Source organism: Dendrobates tinctorius, unplaced genomic scaffold (genome assembly GCF_039654945.1).
Source record: "Dendrobates tinctorius isolate UK_male_01 unplaced genomic scaffold, ASM3965494v1 ptg000129l, whole genome shotgun sequence".
NCBI lineage: Eukaryota > Metazoa > Chordata > Amphibia > Anura > Dendrobatidae > Dendrobates > Dendrobates tinctorius.
The window spans coordinates 35,578,718-35,602,454 of NW_027361797.1; the positions used below are offsets into that span (position 1 = coordinate 35,578,718).

The 23,737-nt window shown below is 41.7% G+C and overlaps 1 protein-coding gene across 1 annotated transcript in view; it reads left to right on the forward strand.

Moving 5' to 3' along the window:
- Positions 1 to 23,737, forward strand: part of LOC141047856 (uncharacterized) — a 359,889-nt gene that overhangs the window by 329,992 nt on the left and 6,160 nt on the right. Inside the window, exons 70-77 of the mRNA XM_073543184.1 lie at positions 3,183 to 3,425; positions 11,080 to 11,239; positions 12,878 to 12,956; positions 17,949 to 18,151; positions 19,093 to 19,247; positions 21,404 to 21,649; positions 22,378 to 22,534; positions 22,808 to 22,880. Of these exons, the coding sequence (XP_073399285.1) occupies positions 3,183 to 3,425; positions 11,080 to 11,239; positions 12,878 to 12,956; positions 17,949 to 18,151; positions 19,093 to 19,247; positions 21,404 to 21,649; positions 22,378 to 22,534; positions 22,808 to 22,880 (1,316 nt within the window). The remainder of the gene's footprint in view (positions 1 to 3,182; positions 3,426 to 11,079; positions 11,240 to 12,877; positions 12,957 to 17,948; positions 18,152 to 19,092; positions 19,248 to 21,403; positions 21,650 to 22,377; positions 22,535 to 22,807; positions 22,881 to 23,737) is intronic.

Genomic DNA, 23,737 nt, shown 5'->3' on the forward strand with positions numbered 1-23,737 from the left:
ACCCGCAGACCATTCCATCAAAGTCTACATCCAAAACGTCACTACTTCCCTTCCGAGCCCCGACGTGTGCCCATACAGTAGTTTTCTCCCACATATGGGGTATGAGCGTACTCAGGACAAATTGGACAACAACTTTTGGGTCCAATTTCTCCTGGTACCCTTGGGAAAATAAAAAATTGGTGACTAAAAGATCATGTTTGTGGAAAAAATACGAATTTTTTATTTTCACGCCCGGGCGTTATAAACTTCTGTGAAGCACTGGGAGTTCAAAGTGCTCACCACACATCTAGATAAGTTCCTTGGGGGGTCTAGTTTCCTAAATGGTGTAATTTGTGGGGGGTTTTCACTGTTTTGGTACATCAGGGGCTTTCCAAACGCGACATGTTGTCCGATCTCAATTCCAGTCAAAAACGTCAAATGGCGCTGCTTCCCTTCCGAGCTCTGCCATGCGCCCAAATAGTGGTTTACCCCCACATGTGGGGTATCAGCGTACTCTGGACAAATTGCACAATAACTTTTAGGGTCCTGTTACCCTTGGAAAAATAAGAATTGAGGGTGAAAAGATCATTTTTTGGAACAAATATGATTTTTTAATTGTACGGCTGTACGTTATAAACTTCTGTGAAGCCCTTGGGGGTTCAAAGTTCTCACCACACATCTAGATAAGTTCCTTGGGGGGTCTAGTTTCCAAAATGGTGTCATTTGTGGGGGGTTTCCACTGTTTTGGTACATCAGGCATTTTCCAATCGCGACATGGTGTCCGATCTCAATTCCAGCCAAAAAAGTCAAATGGCGCTGCTTCCCTTCTGAGCTCTGCCATGCGCCCAAATAGTCATTTACACCCACATATGGGGTATCAGCATACTCAGGACAAATTGCACAATAACTTTTAGGGTTCTGTTACCCATGGGAAAATAAAAATTGGGGTTGAAAAGATCATTTTTGTGGAAAAAATATGATTTTTTAATTGTACCGCTGTACGTTATAAACTTCTGTGAAGCCCTTGTGGGTTCAAAGTTCTTACCACATATCTAGATAAGTTCCTTGGGGGGTCTAGTTTCCAAAATGGGGTCACTTGTGGGAGGTTTCCACTGTTTAGGTACATCAGGAGCTAACCAAACGTGACATGGCGTCCGATCTGAATTCCAGCCAATTTTGCATTGAAAAAGTCAAACTGTGCACCTTCCCTTCTGAGCTCTGCCATGCGCCGAAACAGTGGTTCCCCCGCACATTGTATCAGCGTACTCAGGAAAAACTGCACAATAACTTTTGCAGTCCAATTTCTCCTGTTACCCTTGGTAAAATAACAAAATTGAACCTGAAGTATTTTTTTTGTGAAAAAAAGTTAAATGTTCATTTTTTTTAAATATTCAAAAAATTCCTGTGAAGCACCTGAAGGGTTAATAAACTTCTTGAATCTGGTTTTAAGCACCTTAAGGGGTGCAGTTTTTAGAATGGTGTCACTTTTGGGTATTTTCTATCATATAGACCCCTCAAAGTGGCTTCAAATGTGATGTGATCCGTAAAAATAAAAGGGTGTTGGAAAAATGAGAAATCGCTGGTCAACTTTTAACCCTTATAACTTCCTAACAAAAAAAAATTTGGTTCCCAAATTATGCTGATGTAAAGTAAACATGTGGGAAATGTTATTTATTAAGTTTTTTATGTGCCGTATCTCTGTGATTTAAGGGCATAAAAATTCAAAGTTGGAAAATTGCGAAATTTTCAAAATTTTTGCCAAATTTCAGTTTTTTTTCACAAATAAACGCAAGTTATATGAATGAAGTTTTACCACTAACATGAAGTACAATATGTCACGAGAAAACAATGTCAGAATCACCGGGATCCATGGAAGCGTTTCAGAGTTATTACCTCATAAAGGGACAGTGGTCAGAATTGTAAAAATCTGCCCGGTCATGAACGTGCAAACCACCCTTGGGGGTTAAGGGTTTAAGAACACTATAAAAGTATAGTGTCAGTACTATGCTCTAATGCTCCTTGGTATTGTATTTGAAATGTATTCACCATCAATTATGATAAATTATATAATTATTCTACAATTATTAGCGCTAGTAGTTAAATACGGTAGGTATCTGAATTTTACGTGGGGAGGAGATATAAGCTACTTAAAGATATTGTTGTGACATCATAGTCTTAGTACCATAAACCACACTGAAATCACTGACCTCTCCCTCCTCTAATGCAATAAGCCCTTCTATTACTAATACCATCTGATTTTTGTGCCGCACATTGATCATCTTAAATCAACCCTTTAAATCCTTCAGGACTGGGCCACTTTTCATTTTTCATTTTTGGCACTTTTGTTTTTTTTTCCCTTTATTTCTTTATTTATAGTTTGAAAACAGGGTGATGAAATTTTATATGTTATCTATAGAATTTGTTGTGATTTGATTTCCTATATACTGCAGTATATAGTGAAAGTTAATGGTCTCTTATAGAGCTCAGCCACAATCTGAGCTTCATAGGAGGACCCTGATGGCACCTACTGGTGGTCTTCATTAGGCCATTGGTTGCCAAGGTAAACCAACAGAACCCTGAAATCATGTAATTTAAATGCTGCTGTTTGTGATTGGTTAAAATAGTCAAACAACAGCTCTGGTAATTGCTGGTTGAGAAACACAACAGTATTTGCTGCATGTGAAGCGGACTCAGCTCCTGAGCCTGCTCTATAAATGTAGACTATATTACTGTTGTGCAGTTATGTCCTTATGTGTGAAGGGGTTAAGGACCAAGCTGTTTTTTTTAGCTTTCATTTTTCATCCCCACCTTAAAGGGAATCTGTCAGCACAGAATCAAAGTTCAAACCAAGCACAGGCGCTCGGTGCACCATGGTGGGGCCAAACATTTACTCCACCCATATGTTCTCCATCTTTCTCCACCATTTTCTGGCTCTATGAAGCCAGAGATGTCAATAAAAAAATAATGGGGTGGAAACTGAGGGAAAACAAGCATAATATACCTGGCTGCAATCGTGCTGACATTCTCTGATTCATGCTGCCCGCAGTTTGGGATACATGGGTTCCCATTAACATATTAAGTCATGCAAAAAAAAATAACTAAAACATCATGTCATTTTCTCATGAAAAATTCCCTTCCAATGACTTTGTCTTTGTAAATTTTTTATTACTTGTAGAAACTAATTTGATTACTAAATTTTGCAGCACAGTAACCATCACTGTTACAGGAAGTGGTCAATTTGAAGTCACAATGGCCATTTTTAAGGACCCGGCTTATGTCATTCCCCGTGAGGAAGGAGATATACTTTCCACAAAGGACATGCTGTATGTTGGTGTGAGCATCACTAAAGGAGATAAGAATCATTTTGACTTAGTGATGAAAAACTGTTTTGCTACCCCTACCAATAATCCCAAAGACAATCTGAAATATTACATTATCAAAGACAGGTAAGTGATTTTTCGTATTCTAGTACATTGCTCCTTTGTATGTTATATTCTCCAAATCATATAGATAACTGTCCAATAATATATAGGACGGACTCATTTTTCATACACAAAAGGCTTTACTAGTTATCTCAAAATATTTTTGACCTTAACAAAGTCCAAGCAGTAAATTTCCTTGGTACTTTAATGTTTGGGTATTTGACAATTCTAACAGGGGTGCAGTGTCATCATTTAAAATACAATTTTTGCTGTGAGTTTTTAGTGTTTTGCGCCTTTTTTTATTGTTTTCGTCAAAATTCATCTTTATATTTGCTTTTTTTATTCTATTTTAGGTACATATATATCTATAATATAACGGGCTAAGCGTCACTCTGTCTGAAGCCTCAATAGGCTGCGCAAGCGCGACGCGCCTGCACAGTCTAGACCCAGAGTGACGCATCCCCCACAGAGTGACGGAGACCACCAGGAGATCGCGGTAATGCGTAAGCACTGAACGCCCACTCCAGACGTGAATCAGCGCCTGCGCAGTCCGCGCTTACCACCACCATTTTCTTGAAGACACACTGCAGTGTGTCTTCAAGAACATGGCGGTGGAAAGCGAGGACTGCGCAGGCGCCGAGTCCGGCACCACAACACGCCCGGAACAGGGCAGCGCTGGATACAGGGAAGAAAGGTGAGTATAAATGTTTTTTTTTTAAATGTGTGCAGTTTAATAGGGGTGAGGGGGACCATTCATATCAGGATTGGGAACTGAGGGGGACCATGCATACCAGGATTGGGGGGTGAGAGGACCATGCATACCAGGAAAGGGGGGTGAGGGGACCATGCATACCAGGATTGGGGAGTGAGAGGACCATGCATACCAGGATTGGGGGGTGAGGGCATCATGCATACCAGGATAGGGGGATGAGGGGACCATGCATACCAGGATTGGAGGGTGAGAGGACCATGCATACCAGAATTGGGGGGTGAGAGGACCATGTATACCAGGGCTGGGGGGTGAGGGCACCATGCATACCATGATAGGAATGAATGAGGGGGTACCATGCACACCATGATAGGGATGAGGGGGTGCCATGTATACCAGGATTGGGGGGTGAGGGAACCATGAATACCAGTATATGGATAAGGGGGTACCGTGCGTACCAGGATTGGGGGGGTGAGGGTACCATACATACCAGGATAGGGATGAGGGGTGCAGCACATACCAGGATGGGAGACCATATACCAATAAAAATGTCTGCCACCCGGGCGTAGAACAGATATTTTTGCATAATTTTTGAGTCTTTTTTTAAAATGTGCCGCTGGTTGTGCTAAAAAGTAGCACAAAAAAAAATTAAAGGCAAAAGCAAAGACCTGATTATATGCAAAATCTAGGAACCACATGCACAATTTTGAGGATTTGGGGGCAAAAAAAAGTAGCCACCAATACCATAAGACCGAAAAGAACAGTGAGTTTAAATTTCAAAGGATGACTCTGGGCCAAATTGTGTTGGTATTTTAACTGGATTTAGACTAATTAAGTTTTCTTTTCTAACATTTTCTTTTTCCCCTATTCTTCAACAGTTTTTTTTCTTTTTTTTTACATTTTTTTCTTTATTTTAATGCAATGTGAATAAAGTCCCTCTTGATCACCTAGCCAGAATGCGGGTGATCAGTCATAAGTAGAGTTGAGCGATACCGTCCGATACTTCAAAGTATCGGATCGGAATGGATCGGCCGATCTTTAAAAAAAGTATCGGTATCGCCGATTCCGATACCGGAAGTCCCATTCAAGTCTATGGGACTTCCGGTATCGGAATAAGAAAAACCCTGTTTTTGCCTTGTACAGCCTCTCTGGGGTCTGTACGGGCCTTTCGGGGGGCTGTGCCGGCCTGCCAGGGGGTCTGTGCAGGCTCCGGTGGTCTGTGCCGGCCTGCCGGGGGGCTGTGCAGGCTCCGGGGGGCTGTGCCGGCCTGCCGGGGGGCTGTGCAGGCTCCGGGGGGCTGTGCCGGCCTGCCGGGGGGCTGTGCCGGCCTGCCGGTGGTCTGTGCAGGCTCCGGGGGGCTGTGCCGGCCTGCCGGGGGGCTGTGCCGGCCTGCCGGTGGTCTGTGCAGGCTTCGGGGGTCTGTGCAGGCATCGTCCGATGGGACTACAAGTCCCATCGGGCGATGCCTGCTACCATGACAGTGGTTGACACATTAGCCAATGATGGGACAGTAGTAGTCCCATCATCCGGCTAATGTGTTGAATGTAAAAAAAAAAAAAAAAATTACATGCTACATACATGCTACATACATACAACATGCATACTACATACATGCTACATTCATACTACATACTACATACATGCTACATTCATACTACATAAATACTACATGCAACATACATACTACATATATACTACATACATACTACATGCATGCTACATACATACTGCATGATACATACATACTACATGCTACATACATACCACATATATACTACATACATACTACATGCATGCTACATACATACCACATACATACTACATACATACTACATGCATGCTACATGCATGCTACATGCTACATACATAACACATATATACTACATGCATGCTACATACATACCACATACATACTACATGCATGCTACATACATACTACATGCATGCTACATACATACTACATGCTACATACTACATATATACTACATGCATGCTACATACATACTACATGCTACATACATACTACATATATACTACATGCATGCTACATACATACTACATGCTACATACATACTACACATATACTACATGCATGCTACATACATACTACATGCTACATACATACTACATATACTGTATACTACATGCATGCTACATACATACTACATGCTACATACATACTACATATATACTACATGCATGCTACATACATACTACATGCTACATACATACTACATATATACTACATGCATGCTACATACATACTACATGCTACATACATACTACATATATACTACATGCATGCTACATACTACATGCTACATACATACTACATATATACTACATGCATGCTACATACATACTACATACATACTACATGCATGCTACATACATACTACATGCTACATACATACCACATACATACTACATATATACTACATTCATGCTACATACATACTGCATGCTACATGCATGCTACATACATACTACATACATACTACATGCTACATACATACCACATATATACTACATACATACAATACATTCATACAATACATACATAGACATACAGTACATATAACATAGAGTAACATACTTACCAATACTTGTCACATTGTTCCCCGAAGCCATTGTCTTTTCCGGAATAAATATTAACATAACAAACCACAAAAATACTCACCCACGATCTGAAGCAGTCCACGAGTGTGTCCCACGACGATCTTGGGTAGAGAACGGCAGCATCAGCTGTTGCTGCCGTTCTCTACGGGCTGCAGGAATCCAATGACGGAAGGTAGGTATCCTTCCGCACTGTATTCCTCCGCCACTTAAAAAAAAAAAAAGTCCCTAGTCTCACTTTATGCCATTGCTGTGTGGGAATTTCCCACGCAGCAATGGCATAAAGTGAGACTAGGGACTTTTTTTTTTTTTAAGAGGCGGAGGAATACAGTGCGGAAGGATACCTACCTTCCGTCATTGGATTCCTGCAGCCCGTAGAGAACGGCAGCATCATCTGATGCTGCCGTTCTCTACCCAAGATCGTCGTGGGACACACTCGTGGACTGCTTCGGATCGTGGGTGAGTATTTTTGTGGTTTGTTATGTTAATATTTATTCCGGAAAAGACAATGGCTTCGGGGAACAATGTGACAAGTATTGGTAAGTATGTTACTCTATGTTATATGTACTGTATGTCTATGTATGTATTGTATGAATGTATTGTATGTATGTAGTATATATGTGGTATGTATGTAGCATGTAGTATGTATGTAGTATGTATGTAGCATGCATGTAGCATGCAGTATGTATGTAGCATGCATGTAGTATATATGTAGTATGTATGTAGCATGCATGTAGTATATATGTAGTATGTATGTAGCATGTATGTAGTATGTATGTAGTATGTATGTAGCATGTAGCATGTATGTAGTATATATGTGGTATGTATGTAGCATGTAGTATGTATGTAGTATGTATGTAGTATGCATGTAGCATGCAGTATGTATGTAGCATGCATGTAGTATATATGTAGTATGTATGTAGCATGCATGTAGTATATATGTAGTATGTATGTAGCATGTAGCATGTATGTAGTATGTATGTAGTATGTATGTAGCATGTAGCATGTATGTAGTATATATGTGGTATGTATGTAGCATGTAGTATGTATGTAGTATGTATGTAGTATGTATGTAGCATGCAGTATGTATGTAGCATGCATGTAGTATATATGTAGTATGTATGTAGCATGCATGTAGTATATATGTAGTATGTATGTAGCATGTAGCATGTATGTAGTATATATGTAGTATGTATGTAGCATGTAGTATGTATGTAGCATGTATGTAGTATGTATGTAGCATGCATGTAGCATGCATGTAGTATGTATGTAGTATGTATGTAGTATGTATGTAGCATGCAGTATGTAGCATGTATGTAGCATGTATGTAGTATGTATGTAGTATATATGTAGTATGTATGTAGTATGTATGTAGCATGTAGTATGTATGTAGCATGTAGTATGTATGTAGCATGCATGTAGTATATATGTAGTATGTATGTAGCATGTAGTATGTATGTAGCATGCATGTAGTATATACACTCACTGGCCACTTTATTAGGTACACCTGTCCAACTGTGTGTTAAGACTTAATTTCTAATCAGCCAATCACATGGCGGCAACTCAGTGCATTTAGGCATGTAGACATGGTCAAGACAATCTCCTGCAGTTCAAACCGAGCATCAGTATGGGGAAGAAAGGTGATTTGAGTGCCTTTGAACGTGGCATGATTGTTGGTGCCAGAAGGGCTGGTCTGAGTATTTCAGAAACTGCTGATCTACTGGGATTTTCACGCACAACCATCTCTAGGGTTTACAGACAATGGTCCGAAAAAGAAAAAAAATCCAGTGAGCGGCAGTTCTGTGGCCGGAAATGCCATGTTGATGCCAGAGGTCAGAGGAGAATGGGCAGACTGGTTCGAGCTGATAGAAAGGCAACAGTGACTCAAATTGCCACCCGTTACAACCAAGGTAGGCAGAAGAGCATCTCTGAACGCACAGTGCGTCGAACTTTGAGGCAGATGGGCTACAGCAGCAGAAGACCACACTGGGTACCACTCCTCTCAGCTAAGAACAGGAAACTGAGGCTACAATTTGCACAAGCTCATCGAAATTGGACAGTAGAAGATTGGAAAAACGTTGCCTGGTCTGATGAGTCTCGATTTCTGCTGCGACATTCGGATGGTAGGGTCAGAATTTGGCGTAAACAACATGAAAGCATGGATCCATCCTGCCTTGTATCAACGGTTCAGGCTGGTGGTGGTGGTGTCATGGTGTTGGGAATTTTTTCTGGGCACTCTTTGGGCCCCTTGGTACCAATTGAGCATCGTTGCAACGCCACAGCCTACCTGAGTATTGTTGCTGACCATGTCCATCCCTTTATGACCACAATGTACCCAACATCTGATGGCTACTTTCAGCAGGATAATGCGCCATGTCATAAAGCTCGAATCATCTCAGATTGGTTTCTTGAACATGACAATGAGTTTACTGTACTCAAATGGCCTCCTCAGTCACCAGATCTCAATCCAATAGAGCATCTTTGGGATGTGGTGGAACGGGAGATTCGCATCAGGGATGTGCAGCCGACAAATCTGCGCCAACTGTGTGATGCCATCATGTCAATATGGTCCAAAATCTCTGAGGAATGCTTCCAGCACCTTGTTGAATCTCTGCCACGAAGAATTGAGGCAGTTCTGAAGGCAAAAGGGGGTCCAACCCCTTACTAGCATGGTGTACCTAATAAAGTGGCCAGTGAGTGTATGTAGTATGTATGTAGCATGTAGTATGTATGTAGCATGCATGTAGTATGTATGTAGTATGTATGTAGTATTTTTTTTTTTTTTTTTTTTAACATTTAACACATTAGCCGGATGATGGGACTACTACTGTCCCATCATTGGCTAATGTGTCAATCACTGTCATGGTAGCAGGCATCGCCAGATGGGACTTGTAGTCCCATCGGACGATGCTTGCACAGACCCCCGGACATCAGCACAGCCCCCCGGCAGGCCGGCACAGCCCCCGGCAGGCCGGTACAGACCCCCACAGGGTGCACAGACCACCGGCAGGCCGGCACAGCCCCCCGGCAGGCCGGTACAGACCCCCACAGGGTGCACAGACCACCGGCAGGCCGGCACAGCCCCCCGGCAGGCCGGTACAGACCCCCACAGGGTGCACAGACCACCGGCAGGCCGGCACAGCCCCCCGGCAGGCCGGTACAGACCCCGGGCAGTCCACACAGCCCCCGGCAGGCCGGCAGAGACCCCTGGAAGGCCCGAAATGACGGCGCATCATGATGCGCACACACCGCGCATCATGATGATGTCAGGCTGTCAATCAACTTTGAACTTCCGATTCCGATGCCGAATTCCGATATTGAAAAAATATCGGAAGTCGGTATCGGAATTCCGATACAGCAAGTATCGGCCGATACCCGATACTTGCGGTATCGGAATGCTCAACACTAGTCATAAGTAAATTCATTTGTATTGACAGAACAAACAACGAAATGGCTAAACAGGCCATTCAAGGCATAGTCTGTTGTCAGCCAATGCAAACAGTCGTTCACATTAAATTTATAAACCATAGTTGAAGAGGTATTCCCATCTCCAAGACCCTATCCTAATATGTAGTAGCTGTAATAATAATGATAATATAAGAAAACACCTCCAATCAGAAATGTGTTATAGTTCTTCTGATTCACTATGTCACTTACCCCATGTTCAGGGCATTGCAGTAGATTGGGTTTCCATGATTACGACCATGAACAACTAACAAGCTGTCACTATATGAGTGGTCGTAAGTATGGATGTCTAAGCTACAGCAATGGCCTGTACTTGTAAGGAGAGGTATAGTTTAGTTAGTTAGCTGTTAGTGTTTGGAACCATGGATAGAATCATAGAATCATAGAATCGTAGAGTTGGAAGGGACCTCCTGGGCCATCTGGTCCAACCCCCTGCTCAAAGCAGGATTCGCTAAATCATCCCAGTCAGATGTCTGTCCAGCCTCTGTTTGAAGATATCTAAGCTACTGCAAATCCCTGCACATGAGGTAAGTGACATAGCGAGTAAGAACTATACTACATTTCTCATTGGAGGCATTTGCTATTATTATTAATATTATTAGATTTACTGCATATTGGGATAGGATCTTGGAAATGGGAAGACCCTTTAAATTCATCTAATTTGTCAAAATTGTATCTTTTGTATATGGGCAGATTTACATTTAAAGGGGTACTCTCAAGTTTGAAAGTTATCCCCTATCAGTGGGATAGGGGATATTTGCAACGGCAGTACTGTGTGAGGTCTTCTAATGAGTGTACAACGTTGAGCAATTCATGTATTTGTTACAGCATAGATATTTTTCATAAATCATGAAGGGAATGTGATTTATTTTTTTACTGTTATTACAGTTGCAAAAATAAGCAGGACAACACCATACATGTGGCCGCAAACGGCATTGCCAGCTATGGTCAGTTCTCCGTGCAAGCTTTCCAATTTATCAAGGGATACGGTCAAATCTTTTTGCACTGTCAAGTGCACCTTTGTGAGAAGTCGGGCTCTTGTGTACCTGTAAGTTCAAGTTTATTGTCATCAGATTTCTTCAGGAGTGTATGAAAGGCCTATAAAACCTTCATCTATCTGTTATCTATCCGGATATAGTAAACTATATTATTGGTTTGTACAAAGATAGCAAATATAAACACACAGGCTGGCTTTTTGAAAACCACATCAAAAGGAAAAAAAGAAAGGAAAACGGTCCTAAACCCACAATAATAATGACGATTTGTTGATTGTAAAAATATTTATCATCTTTATTATAGCATATATTTTCCCCAATTACCCAATAACATTGGGTCAACACTGTTTTTGATCAAAAAAGTGTAAAAGCCATCCCACCATGACAAGGTGTATCCATATCAAGAAGGTCCTATTTTCTAGTATTAAAAACTAACCTAGGGTTAGATGACCTCAGTTTAGATGGGGTCAGAGGAGGATCAGGGTTCTACTGGTCAGACACCTGGTGAGATGTCCTTGGTAGTAATTGAACCCAATACCCTCATGTTGCAAGGCTACACTACTATCCACTTAGCCACTGTGCCACCTGTGTAGACCTCTGCATACTGTCTGGCCTATAAGGATGTGGAGTTTGGATTATGAGAACCATAGCTGGTAGGAACATTGCAGTCTGTACTCAGTCAATGACTGGTTAGGTTAAAGTATGAAGCAGGAGATCTTGACCACTAAAGCCTATTCTAATTCACTCGGTTGAGAAAATTCTTAATATTCGACATGAATTCAATTCAGATTAAATGGATTTCCTCATCTCTAAAAGGGACTTTTCTAAAGGGGGTTTCCTACAACTAAAGTTAGTTTTAATCAATTGTTCGTGTGATAAAAAAAAGTTTCACAATTGGATATGTTAAGAATAATTGTTTCTGTGCTGAGATAATCTTATAAATGTGCCCCTCCTGTGTACTGTGTAATGGCGGTGTCTGACTGTGCAGGGACATGGTCTGATCATACCACAGCTCCTGGGCAGGGAAGGAGACAAAAGAGAGTATACAGACAGGACAGCACGGGATCACAGCTGATTATTTCTGTGGGGTAAAGCTTTTGCTGATTGCTTTTAAACATGTTTTACCTCTCAAAAAAAAATTCCACTGTGATCCCCTGTTGTCCTGCCTGTATACTCTCTTTTGCTCCCCCCTTGTGCCCAGGAGATGAGGTATGATCAGACCATGTTCCTGCACGGTCAGACACAGCCATTACACAGCACACAGCAGGGGCACAATTATAATATTATCTCAGCACAGGGGCATTTTTTTTTAACATATTCAATTGTGGAAATTATTATTCAAAGATCTATTAAAATGTACATTGTTAGCGGGAAACCCCCCTTAAGGACATACAATGGAAACCAGAGACTCATTTTAATAGGATTGGCAACAAATGATAAATAAGCAAATGTAATAAATAACAAAAAATAATTTTAAAAAATTAAATATATTTAAAATGATGCTTAATTGTATAATTTATATGTTATTGTACTGTTGTAACTGAGAAGTCCACAATTGATTTTGAAAGTGAAGTCTCGCGCCACATTGCATCCCTCTTTTGTACCCAGAGATACAATGTGCGTAGAGCTGTAGATAAAGGTCTGAGTGGGGTTAATGTGTTCCTTTTTCTCTCTTATATCTTCTCTTCAAGGTCTGTAATGGAGGCAGTTCTTCTGGTGATGATTCTGGGGATTCTGATGATTACCTATCACTTGGAGTAGGTGTCAAAGGTAATACCAGAAGAATAGCCGTCATAGATAGATATTATATTATCTGACAGAAGTGTTAAAGGGGTTTTACGCTTCAGGAAAAGTGAACCCCAAACCTGCTTACATAGGCAGGGACACTAAGCTAATTGGTAGGCAGCAACCATGATATGAGATGTCGATGTGATGCAACTTCTGCATCCAAAACGGGGAGGCCAGATCAGCAGCGAAAGCCGGCGCTGGACCTAGTCAAGGGGAGTACTCTGTTATGTATGTAAAAACAGTATGGAAACCCCATAAAGCTAGCTTGATCCAGAAGAAAAATAGATGCATTCCTGTGATTTCCTAACAGCACTACATTTTATGTATATATAATATAATAGTATTTATTAAACTAAGGGCTCATTCACACATCAGATTTTCGCGTACAAATGCCATCTGTATATGTCACAGATAGCACTTACAGCTATAATAATCTGTTCACATGATCCTGAGCTTTGAGGACTGAGTGGAAATGAAATGAAAGTTTATGGGTCCATGAAAAAAATTGGACCGCCTTCAAATTCCATGACAGATCAGAGAAAAATTGATAAAAACCACTAATGAAACTCAGATCAATTTTGTTAGGAACGGCGGAATGCACTAAATAAAAATAAATAATAAAGTGCGTTTGCCGCTCGGGGTCCACTGTGCAGTAGATGTAAACACTGCTGCTAAGTAGTGACAGACGAGCAATATGGCGGAAATGCGCACGCCGGTTGAACGTCACCCAAGTGCGCTAAGCAATCTCTGTTTGCTCACAGAGATGTCAGCGGAGGTAAACACAAAAGGCTGAGCCTGTTAGTGTCACAGGTCTCAGGTAAATGCACACACGGTATCTGGTCACAGTGCAGGACCCAAGACAGAGGTGCTGCGTCCGTCTAGACCTACCGTGCGTGCGGCGTCGCTACTGCGGACGCCAAAGAGGGCTGCAACTGCAGCGCGGCGTAGGACACTGCCGCTGGTCGACAAAGCAAGGAAGCAGGTGCAATGTCGGATGCTAGCACTGTGGATGATGCTGTAGTGGCTTGAGGCTTGCGACGCGCTGGCGCTGACTCTAATCTAAGTCCCTGTACACATTCGTAATATCAGAGGGAGGGGATCTTAATGAGTCATTCGCAGGTTCATACATCCATCGTCATTCACACAGTAGCAACTAGAGACTATACTAGCGCATGGCCGAATGGTCATGCACGCTTTTTATAGCTGGGACCTTCCGGAGGCTTCCAGATCTCCGAGATGGACCAATGAGATCTGGAGCAGGACCTGGGCACATGACTCCCGATCTCCAATGGGAGATCGTCTCATGAACATGCCCAGTAGGAGAACAGAGGGACTTAGTCTCTGGAGCGATCTGCTGCAAAGTAATCTCCTCTGCGGTAGATAGACAGCAGGAGACCGCAGAATGTGAGGCTCTGGATTCCTGCAGAGCAGATGCAGAAACGTGATGCCTAACATTACCCCCCTCCAAGGGCCCCCTCCCCTCTGAGCCTTCCTATCCACCACCTTGTGCCCATCAGAGGCGTAGGCCTCAGACTCGTCCGAAGGCAAGTCTGATGTCCTGACAGGTGACACGGAAAACCTGGACACGTGGAAGGTATCAGAGGCATCAAGATCACCAGGTTTAAGAAGGGACACATGGGAGACAACGGGAGCGGAAAAATCGCCAGGAGCAGAAGTTGAAGTGGAACGCGGGCATCATCACTCTCTGTTTAAGGAAGCTATTCTGAGCACAAGAGGCACATGCCCGAATATACTTTTTAGTGTCCCGAGCCCTGTGCGGTCACCAATAAGACCCTGCCAGGAGTTTTGTGGTCTGCATGTAGCCACAGTGAACACCCGCCCTGGACGCGTGTGCCCATGCGAGAACCTTCGGCCTAAGGCGAGGGGGGACAAAGGTCTTGCCCGGCGGCATCGAGTTTGGCCATTGCGGGGCCCCATTATCCTGGGGAACAGAGTGCTGACAGTGGTAACCGCGAGTGGAGCTTAGTGCCGGACGCTTCTCGAGACTAGTGCGCGACACCTCCATGAGCTCTGGGAGTGAACACTCTGGCTCGGGTAATTCCGGAGGTTCAAAAAGTTTGGGAGCCGAAGTAACCTTGGGTCTGGTTTGAGCATGCTCCAGCCCGTGCTTCGAAAAACGGAGATCAATGCGGGTGGCAATGGCAATCAGCTCCTCCAGACTTACAGGCACCTCTCTGGTAGACAGAGCATCCTTAACATGCTCTGCTAAACTTCTCCAAAACACAGGGATGAGGGCTTTATCAGACCACTCCAGCTCGGAAGCCAGTGTCCGAAAACGAACGGCATACTGGCTGACCGAGAGAGATCCCTGAGTTAATGCAAGTAGCTGAAGAGAAGTATCGTGCGTGACCCGTGGTCCCAGGAAGACCTGCTTGATAGATGTTAAGAACTGAGCAGCGGTCCGAACCTCTGGGTCACCACGCTCCCATAGTGGCGTAGCCCACTCCAACGCCCTGCCCGACAGAAGGGAAACAATAAACCCCACCTTAGCCCATTCCATAGGGAATCGAGCAGCCAGTAACTCCAGCTGGATAGAGCACTGGCTCACGAAACCCCTACAGGAGGCACCATCGCCAGAAAATTTATCGGGCAATGGGAGGCGGGAAACTGTCGGCGCAGGGGAGGAGGTGGACATACGTGAAACCGCCTCTGCGATTGCCTGTACAGCAGCCTCAGTAGACTTCGCAGCTGAGATAGCAGTCTCAAGAGTAGCCAACCGGCCCTCTAGCTGCCGAATGTACTGTAGGAGTTGCTGCTGATCTGCCATTACTAGCCAGACCCTGGCGCTAGTATAATGTTAGGACTGGCGGAATGCACTAAATAAAAATAAATAATAAAGTGCGTTCACCTCTCGGGGTCCACTGTGCAGTAGATGTAAACACTGCTGCTAAGTAGTGACAGACGAGCAATATGGCGGAAATGCGCACGCGGGTTGAACGTCACCCAAGTGCGCTAAGCAATCTCTGTTTGCTCACAGAGATGTCAGCAGAGGTAAACACAAAAGGCTGAGCCTGTTAGTGTCACAGGTCTCAGGTAAATGCACACACGGTATCTGGTCACAGGAGCAGGACCCAAGACAGAGGAGCTGCGTCTGTCTAGACCTACCGTGCATGCGGCGTCGCTACTGCGGACGCCAAAGAGGGCTGCAACTGCAGCGCGGCGTAGGACACTGCTGCTGGTCGACAAAGCAAGGAAGCAGGCGCAATGTCAGATGCTAGCACTGTGGATGATGCTGTAGTGGGTTGAGGCTTGCCAGGCGCTGACTCTAATCTAAGTCGCTGTACACATTCGTAATATCAGAGGGAGGGGATCTTAATGAGTCATTCGCAGGTTCATACATCCATCATCATTCACACAGTAGCAATTAGAGACTATATTAGCGCATGGCCGAACGGTCATGCACGCTTTTTATAGCCGGGACCTTCCGGAAGCTTCCAGATCTCCGAGATGGACCAATGAGATCTGGAGAAGGACCTGGGCACATGACTCCCGATCTCCAATGGGAGATCGTCTCGTGAGCATGCCCAGTAGGAGAACAGAGGGACTTAGTCTCTGGAGCGATCTGCTGCAAAGTAATCTCCTCTGCGGTAGATAGACAGCAGGAGACCGCAGAATGTGAGGCTCTGGATTCCTGCAGAGCAGATGCAGAAACCTGACGCCTAACAAATTTTGATATACGGCCATGTTCACATATTCAGTATTTGATCAGTATTTTACATCAGTATTTTTTTAATCCAAAACCAGGAGTGGGTGAAAAATGAAGAAGTGGTGACATGTTTCTATTATACATTTCCTCTGATTGTTCCATGCCTGGTTTTAAGCAAATTGTCTCATCAGAGAGGAAGAGGACAAGAACTCTGGTGCCACCTATAGGAAGTAGCAATGCTAAAAGTCAATGTCGACTCTCTAACGAACCTTATCACATGACTTAGGATAAAAGCTAAAATCAAAATCTCAATTTGAAGACACTGTGTTTCGGGCTACAGCCCCTCGTCAGTGCAAAGATTAAGATCTGGTTTGGTTGGGTCAGAGGCATCTGATCGGAATCCAAAGGTAACGTTCATCCTTGCGGAGAGCGTCAAGCCTCACATGCTGAGGTGAGGAGACATTTAAGCTACAATGCTCCTCTGGGAAATATGCAAATTGTCTCTTCAGATAGGAAGAGGATTAGAACTCTAGTGTGATCTATAGGAAGTTGCAATCCTAAAAGTCAATATTGACTCCCTAAGAAGCCTTGTCACATGAATTAGGATAAAAGTCAAACCAAAATCTCAATTTGCAGACACTGTTTCGGGGTACTGCCCCTCATAAGTGCAAAGTGTGATATCCGATTTGGCTTTCAAATACTGAGACAAAAAAACTCACCAAGTATAGAACGCGTGAATGTAGCCAGCTAGAAAATCACTGACGTGCATAAACCAATATTCATAAGGTTCTGTTGAACAGGAATTTGCCAAAATAATGTGTTTTGGGCAAATACAAGGAACCCTCACACCAGCATCACTTTTGTCACTGTATACAATAGTGTAATAAACTACGGTATATTATTTAATACAGAAGCATAAAGTAAAAAAGTGTTCCACAAAATTCTAAAATGAATGTGAACAGGGCCTTAATCACTGATCATAATAAAGGCCTTAATCATTTCATAGTAAAAATATATCAATCTTCCAGTATACTTTTTGTCTCATTCCTTCTCAGTTTTTGCCTTTGAGTAACTGAATCGTTCATTTTTTATGAATTCAGGGCATGAAAACCTGCCCTAATCACATCCTGTGGACACAGCGGCGCTGCTTGTTAGAAGGGACAGCTCCTATATAGTATAAAAAGCTTTGCACCTAGTTCATTTCTTAGATTCTCGATGTATTTGCAGAGGGCTCGAAAATAGTGAAATGCCAAAACACATTGTTAATGTAGTCGTCATCACGAATATTTTCATTTCTTTGACTTTAGAACCTGAAAACTTGTGTCCAGATCTCCAGTGCGGTGCGAACTATATCAATGTGACATTTCCAAGAAGTGATCTTATAGATTCTCATGTGGATATTCCAAAGCTGGAAACCAATGGAGGGAAATGCCACGATCTCTATGAAGATGGAAACACTGTGTCAGTAGGATGGCCTCTTGGAGTTGGGATATGTGGAACAAAACTGATTGTAGGTATCATACATCGAGATCATTTCCAGTCTTCTGTTCTGTTTGACCCCTTCAACCCCAAACCATTTTCAGTAATTTTGTTTTTTCCTCCCATCCTTCCAAGAGCCATAACCTTATTACCTTTTTCCATCAATATATCCATATGGCGGCTTGTTTTTTGCGGAAATAAATTGCAAGTGTGGTGAAATTTACTTTATAGCCTGATAGATCGGACATTTCTGAATGCAATGATACAAAATATGTGTATTTTTTTTCAATGGGGCAAAAGTGGGGTGGTTTGAACTTTTGTGTTTTTTTTCATATTTTAAAAACTTTTTTTTTCTTTTTACTTTATTAACTAATCCACTTGCGAGACTTGAAGCTGTGATCGTCTGATTGCAGGTGCTAAACATAGAAGTGCATCAACACTATTCTGTATAGCAGAAATCACACGATCTCCTATGAATGCCGACCACAAGCCGACATTTTTCAGGAGTATCTGAATGACAGGCATGAGGGTGTTCTGTAGACCGATGGGCAAGATGAATGACGTGCTTTCAGTCGGCGCTTGTTAAATCTGGCTGTCACTGTTTGACAGCTGGATTTAACGGGTTAACAGCCTTGGGTGGAGCACAATAATCACGTGGGGGGAAAGTTTCGCTCTCAGCCTATGAGCCTGCAGCAAGGTCAGGGACAAGACATGATGTAAATATAATGGACACTTATATCACAGAGAGACCGTTATCGAACCCCATTTTCCACTTAGGCAAAGATCCCAGTGGTTGGCACTATGAATATGCCATAAGTGTCAATGTTCAATATGTATGGTGTAACTAACCATGATATGACCACCAGGAATATTGGCCCTGTCATATTCATAACTGAGTGCTTAGTGTAAATGATGAATCATTTTCTATACATTCTATATATTAATTAATTTTTATTTTTTTGTTTTTTTCAGACCAACGATACACATGCAAACTATAAGAACTCGATTTATTTGCCTCCAATTCCTTCTCAAATCATCTACAGGACCGCGTTTTACATCAACGTCGCCTGCATCTATCCCCTGGACTTGAACGTTTCTCTTCAAAAAGTGCTGTCTCCAATCATAAGGTTTTATAACTTTTTCTACGTGAATAGAAAAAAAATATTAGCTGGGTAGATGAAATAAAATGTATAATAAGATACAAGACTGCAAAGAGCCTGCCATGTAACATCCGACTTATAAGTCAATACTTAAGGGGGGTATAAGAGGAAACAAGACAACCTGAGAAAATAAAATACTGGCCCCGGTTCATCAAAGATTTTATGCTAGAAAATGCTTTGAGAAATCGAAAATTATATGCAACTTTTGACACTTTCACGCCAGTTTGAGTCATCTCTGCCAAAATTGGCAAAGCAGGGGAGGAGCCGGGGCACAGTGGGGCAAGAATATTAGCATATCTTACTCCAGATATGTTACTCCAGTTCTTGACTGGAGTAACATTTCTAGTGAGGTCATCAATATCATATTGTAGGGTTCTGACAAGAGCTGATCTGCCGTTGAACTCTTTGAATATTTAGCTAATAGCAGCTGATCGGTGGGGGTGTTGGATGTTGAAAACCCAAGGTATCCCTAGGAAAGTTCATCAATATTATATTCTTCAAGAAACCCTTTAATTGATGTAATTGTATCTTACAGTTATTAGGTTCTTTAGAAGGACTTAGATCTGGGTATTTTTTCTGACACATGATAGGAGTTATAGTTTTAAAGCACCAAAAAAAAAGAAAACCCCCCATAAAATATAACTTTTAATTGTAATATTTAAAAAAGCCTGCACAAATTGCCATATTTAGGTGAGTTGAACATGTCAGGTAGAGTATCTCCATATTATGTAATGAGCACTTTTTCTCCCATTATTGTGTAACATTTGCAGTGAGAGACAGCCATACAACATATGCTTATGTCTATAGTGGCTCTGTCGGATTCAGACAGTGCATGCACTTAAGCACTTTATTTGGGTGGTGGTCTTGACTTTGGTGAGTGACTTCCTTTGTAGGGTCAGGTAGGGAAAATCTACGAAGAGATTATTTCTCTTAGATTATTTCTGGATGACTTGTCTAAGTATCTATATTATTTTTTCTGACATTTGAGGATTTATGACCCTAACAAGCTCTACTCGCCTAAATATGGTATTTTCTGTAGGCTTTTTTAAATATTTAAATTAAAACTTATATTTTATGTTGTTTTTTCTCTTTTGGCATTCCACAAATTTAGACCCTGGCTTCTTCTATTTTGTTTTGTTTTTTTTTTCTACAGTTTTATGACACCAAGAAAAAGACCGGTTGACTTAGAAGCGTTGTTGCTTCCATTCAGCTCATCTGTGGGTATCTTGGGGTTAGGATCGCAAACAATCACAATTAATTACCTTTTAGGATAGGCCTTCTAAGTAAATGCCTCTTATTAAAGTACGGTAGATATTTCTGAGATGTCAAGTGTTTAATTTCAGTGATTGTAGTTATCATACTGAATATGGTATCCTTAGAATCATAAATATAGTGAAACAACTCTGAGACCACCTCCTCGACCACCTCAATGAAATATCTTCAAAAGACCACCACATTGATGATCTCAATGAAATATCTTCAATAGACCACCACATTGACCACTTCAATGAAATATATGTTCAAAAAACCACCTCATTGACCACCTCAATGAAATATCTTCAAAAGACCACCACATTGATGATCTCAGTGAAATATCTTCACTAAACCACCACATTGATGATCTCAATGAAATATCTTCAATAGACCACCACATTGACCACCTCAATGAAATATCTTCAAAAAACCACCACATTGACCACCTCAATGAAACATTTCCAAAAGACCACCACATTGACCATCCTAATGAAACATCTCCAAAAGACCAGCTCAATGAAACATCTCTAAAAGACCACCTCAATGAAACACCTCTAAAATACCAAATCATTGACCACCTCAGTGAAACATCTTGGAATGACCACCACCACCATCTCAATCAAATGTTTCTGTAACAGAGCTTGTAATACCTCCAGCAGTATATACAGTAGACCATTTGTCCCAGTTTTGGGTGATCTCACTCTGTCTTCTGTCTCCTTAGCATTTTATGTATTTTACCATCATTGATAGCTTCCCACCTCTGAACAGAAACATAGGATTACCAGATTTTAATTTAGATTTTATTGATGTTGATGATGTAAAATCCATTTGTTATAACGTTTTCCTCCATATTTTTCTTTATTTTACAGCACAATATACTTCAATATAACAGGCAATGGGTACTTTGATGTCATTATGGCTGCTTTTAAAGATCAAACTTACCAAGAGCCTTATGAAAAAGGAGAGATTACTTTATCTACCAAAGACAGGTTGTTTATTGGTGTTTTTATCTCTAAAGGCGATACAAGTCAGTTTAACCTTGTCATGCAGCACTGCTACGCAACGCCTACACAAAATCCTGATGATCCAACAAAGTATGGAATTATTGTGGACAGGTAAGTTAAAGAGGCATATTCATTTTTAGACGACCCCTCATTGATGTTACAAGTAGTAATGTCCCACCTCAAAAATAAAGGACCTTACACCCTGGCATTAGGCTTGTGTAACAGGGCATGAAGCTTGTCTGGCTCTTGTAGAATGTGTGCGGTATGCGGAGTGTAGAATGATGCTTCTAGGGAACATTACATAGAAAGGAAGATGTTCTGTTTTTGCTTTAGCAGATTTATAAAACAACATGTAAATAATATCAGAATGACTTTATATAATGATAGATAGATAGATAGAAATGCAATAGATAGATAGATAGATAGATAGATAGATAGATAGATAGATAGAAATGAAAAGGAAGGCAGCACTCCATTATTTCAAAAGTGAAAAAAGTGGATTTTATTTAGACCCACATATCATGGCGACGTTTCAGCTCACACTGAGCCTTTCTCCAGCTTGAGAATTCGTCGCCATGATATGTGGGTCTAAATAAAATCCACTTTTTTCACTTTTGAACTAATGGAGTGCTGCCTTCCTTTTCATTTTTGTCTGGATTGGGGCAAGTATTGGATACATTGCTGAGGAGGCCTGGGCACCTGCCAGTTGGTATTGTGCCGTTCCATATTTTCTTGCATAGCTAGATAGATAATACATAGATAGATAGATAGATAGATAGATAGATAGATAGATAGATAGATATGCATTTAATATATTTTTTATCTATTCTTTTGAACAGCTGTGCTAATGAAGAAGATCAAACTATTGAAATTTATTCTAATGGAATTTCAAGTGAAGGAAAATTCTCTATCTTAATGTTCAAGTTTGTTAAACACACCTATGTTTTTCTTCATTGCAAAGTTAATCTTTGCAGTAAATCTGATGCATGTATTCCTGTAAGTGGAAGTTTCACTATCTATCTATCTATCTATCTATCTATCTATCTATCTATCTATCTATCTATCTATCTATCTATGTTTCTATGATCTATCTATCTATCTATCTATCTATCTATCCCATATCTATCTATCTATCTATCTATCTACCTATCTATCTATTTATCAGCTATCTATCTATCTATCTATTATCTGTCAGTGCAACCGTCCATCTATCTCTTTACATTGTTTACAGAATTATATATCCATTACATGAAATATTTTTGTTTTTAGGTCTGTCCTAAATCAAAATCCCGCAGCGCTGCACCAGATGGGAAGACAATAACACTTGGACCATTTAATTTGGGTAAAATTCTAAATGAATAATTACTGAAAAGGGTTCTCCAGGTTTTAAAATAAAGACATAGTAACATAGTAACAGTTAGTAAGGCTGAAAAAAGACATTAGTCCATCCAGTTCAGCCTATAAAATTCTGTCAGAATAAATCCCCAGATCTACGTCCTTCTAAAGAACCTAACAATAACTGTAAGATACAATATCGTTACGCTGCAGGAAGACATCCAGGCCTCTCTTGAACCCTTCGACTGAGTTCGCCATCACCACCTCCTCAAAAGGGCGCAACGCACGCAAAATCCTACTAGCGCATGGTCAGCGCACGGTCTGCGCACTCTATGCTAAAGATAGGGTGCGCAGATCGCATGCAGCCGTGTGCGATAGTAGGGAGGAGATGACCGGAGGGGGCAGGCAGGGGGCGGGGCTTAGCGGCGCCGTGCGCAGAGTGTAGATACGCTAGTGTGAAACTAGCCTTATATTATATTTTTGTAGTATTTTTGACGAAGCCACAATTAGTGGCGACACACGTCGGGTCCTTGCTCCCCCAGGCTCCGCTCCACAATATGTATGGGTTTTTTGTATAGATAAGTTAGGGACTTGCCTTATATTCTGCATAGGTGGCTATTTCAATCGGTATTACCTAATCTTATATGCACAGCGAGATCAGGCACTGTAAGGCGTCTGTAGGAAGGTATCTGACCTCGCAGATAACATTCTATTATACATGGGTTTGCTGTATTGATAGTGCAGGGTTATTCTTTAATCTTGGGAGGCTATTTCAGCTCTCAGTATTTAACCCTACATATCTAGTATTCAGCCCTGTATGTCCAGCAACGTTTGGCATTTGTGAGGTGTTTATAAGTAAGTTAG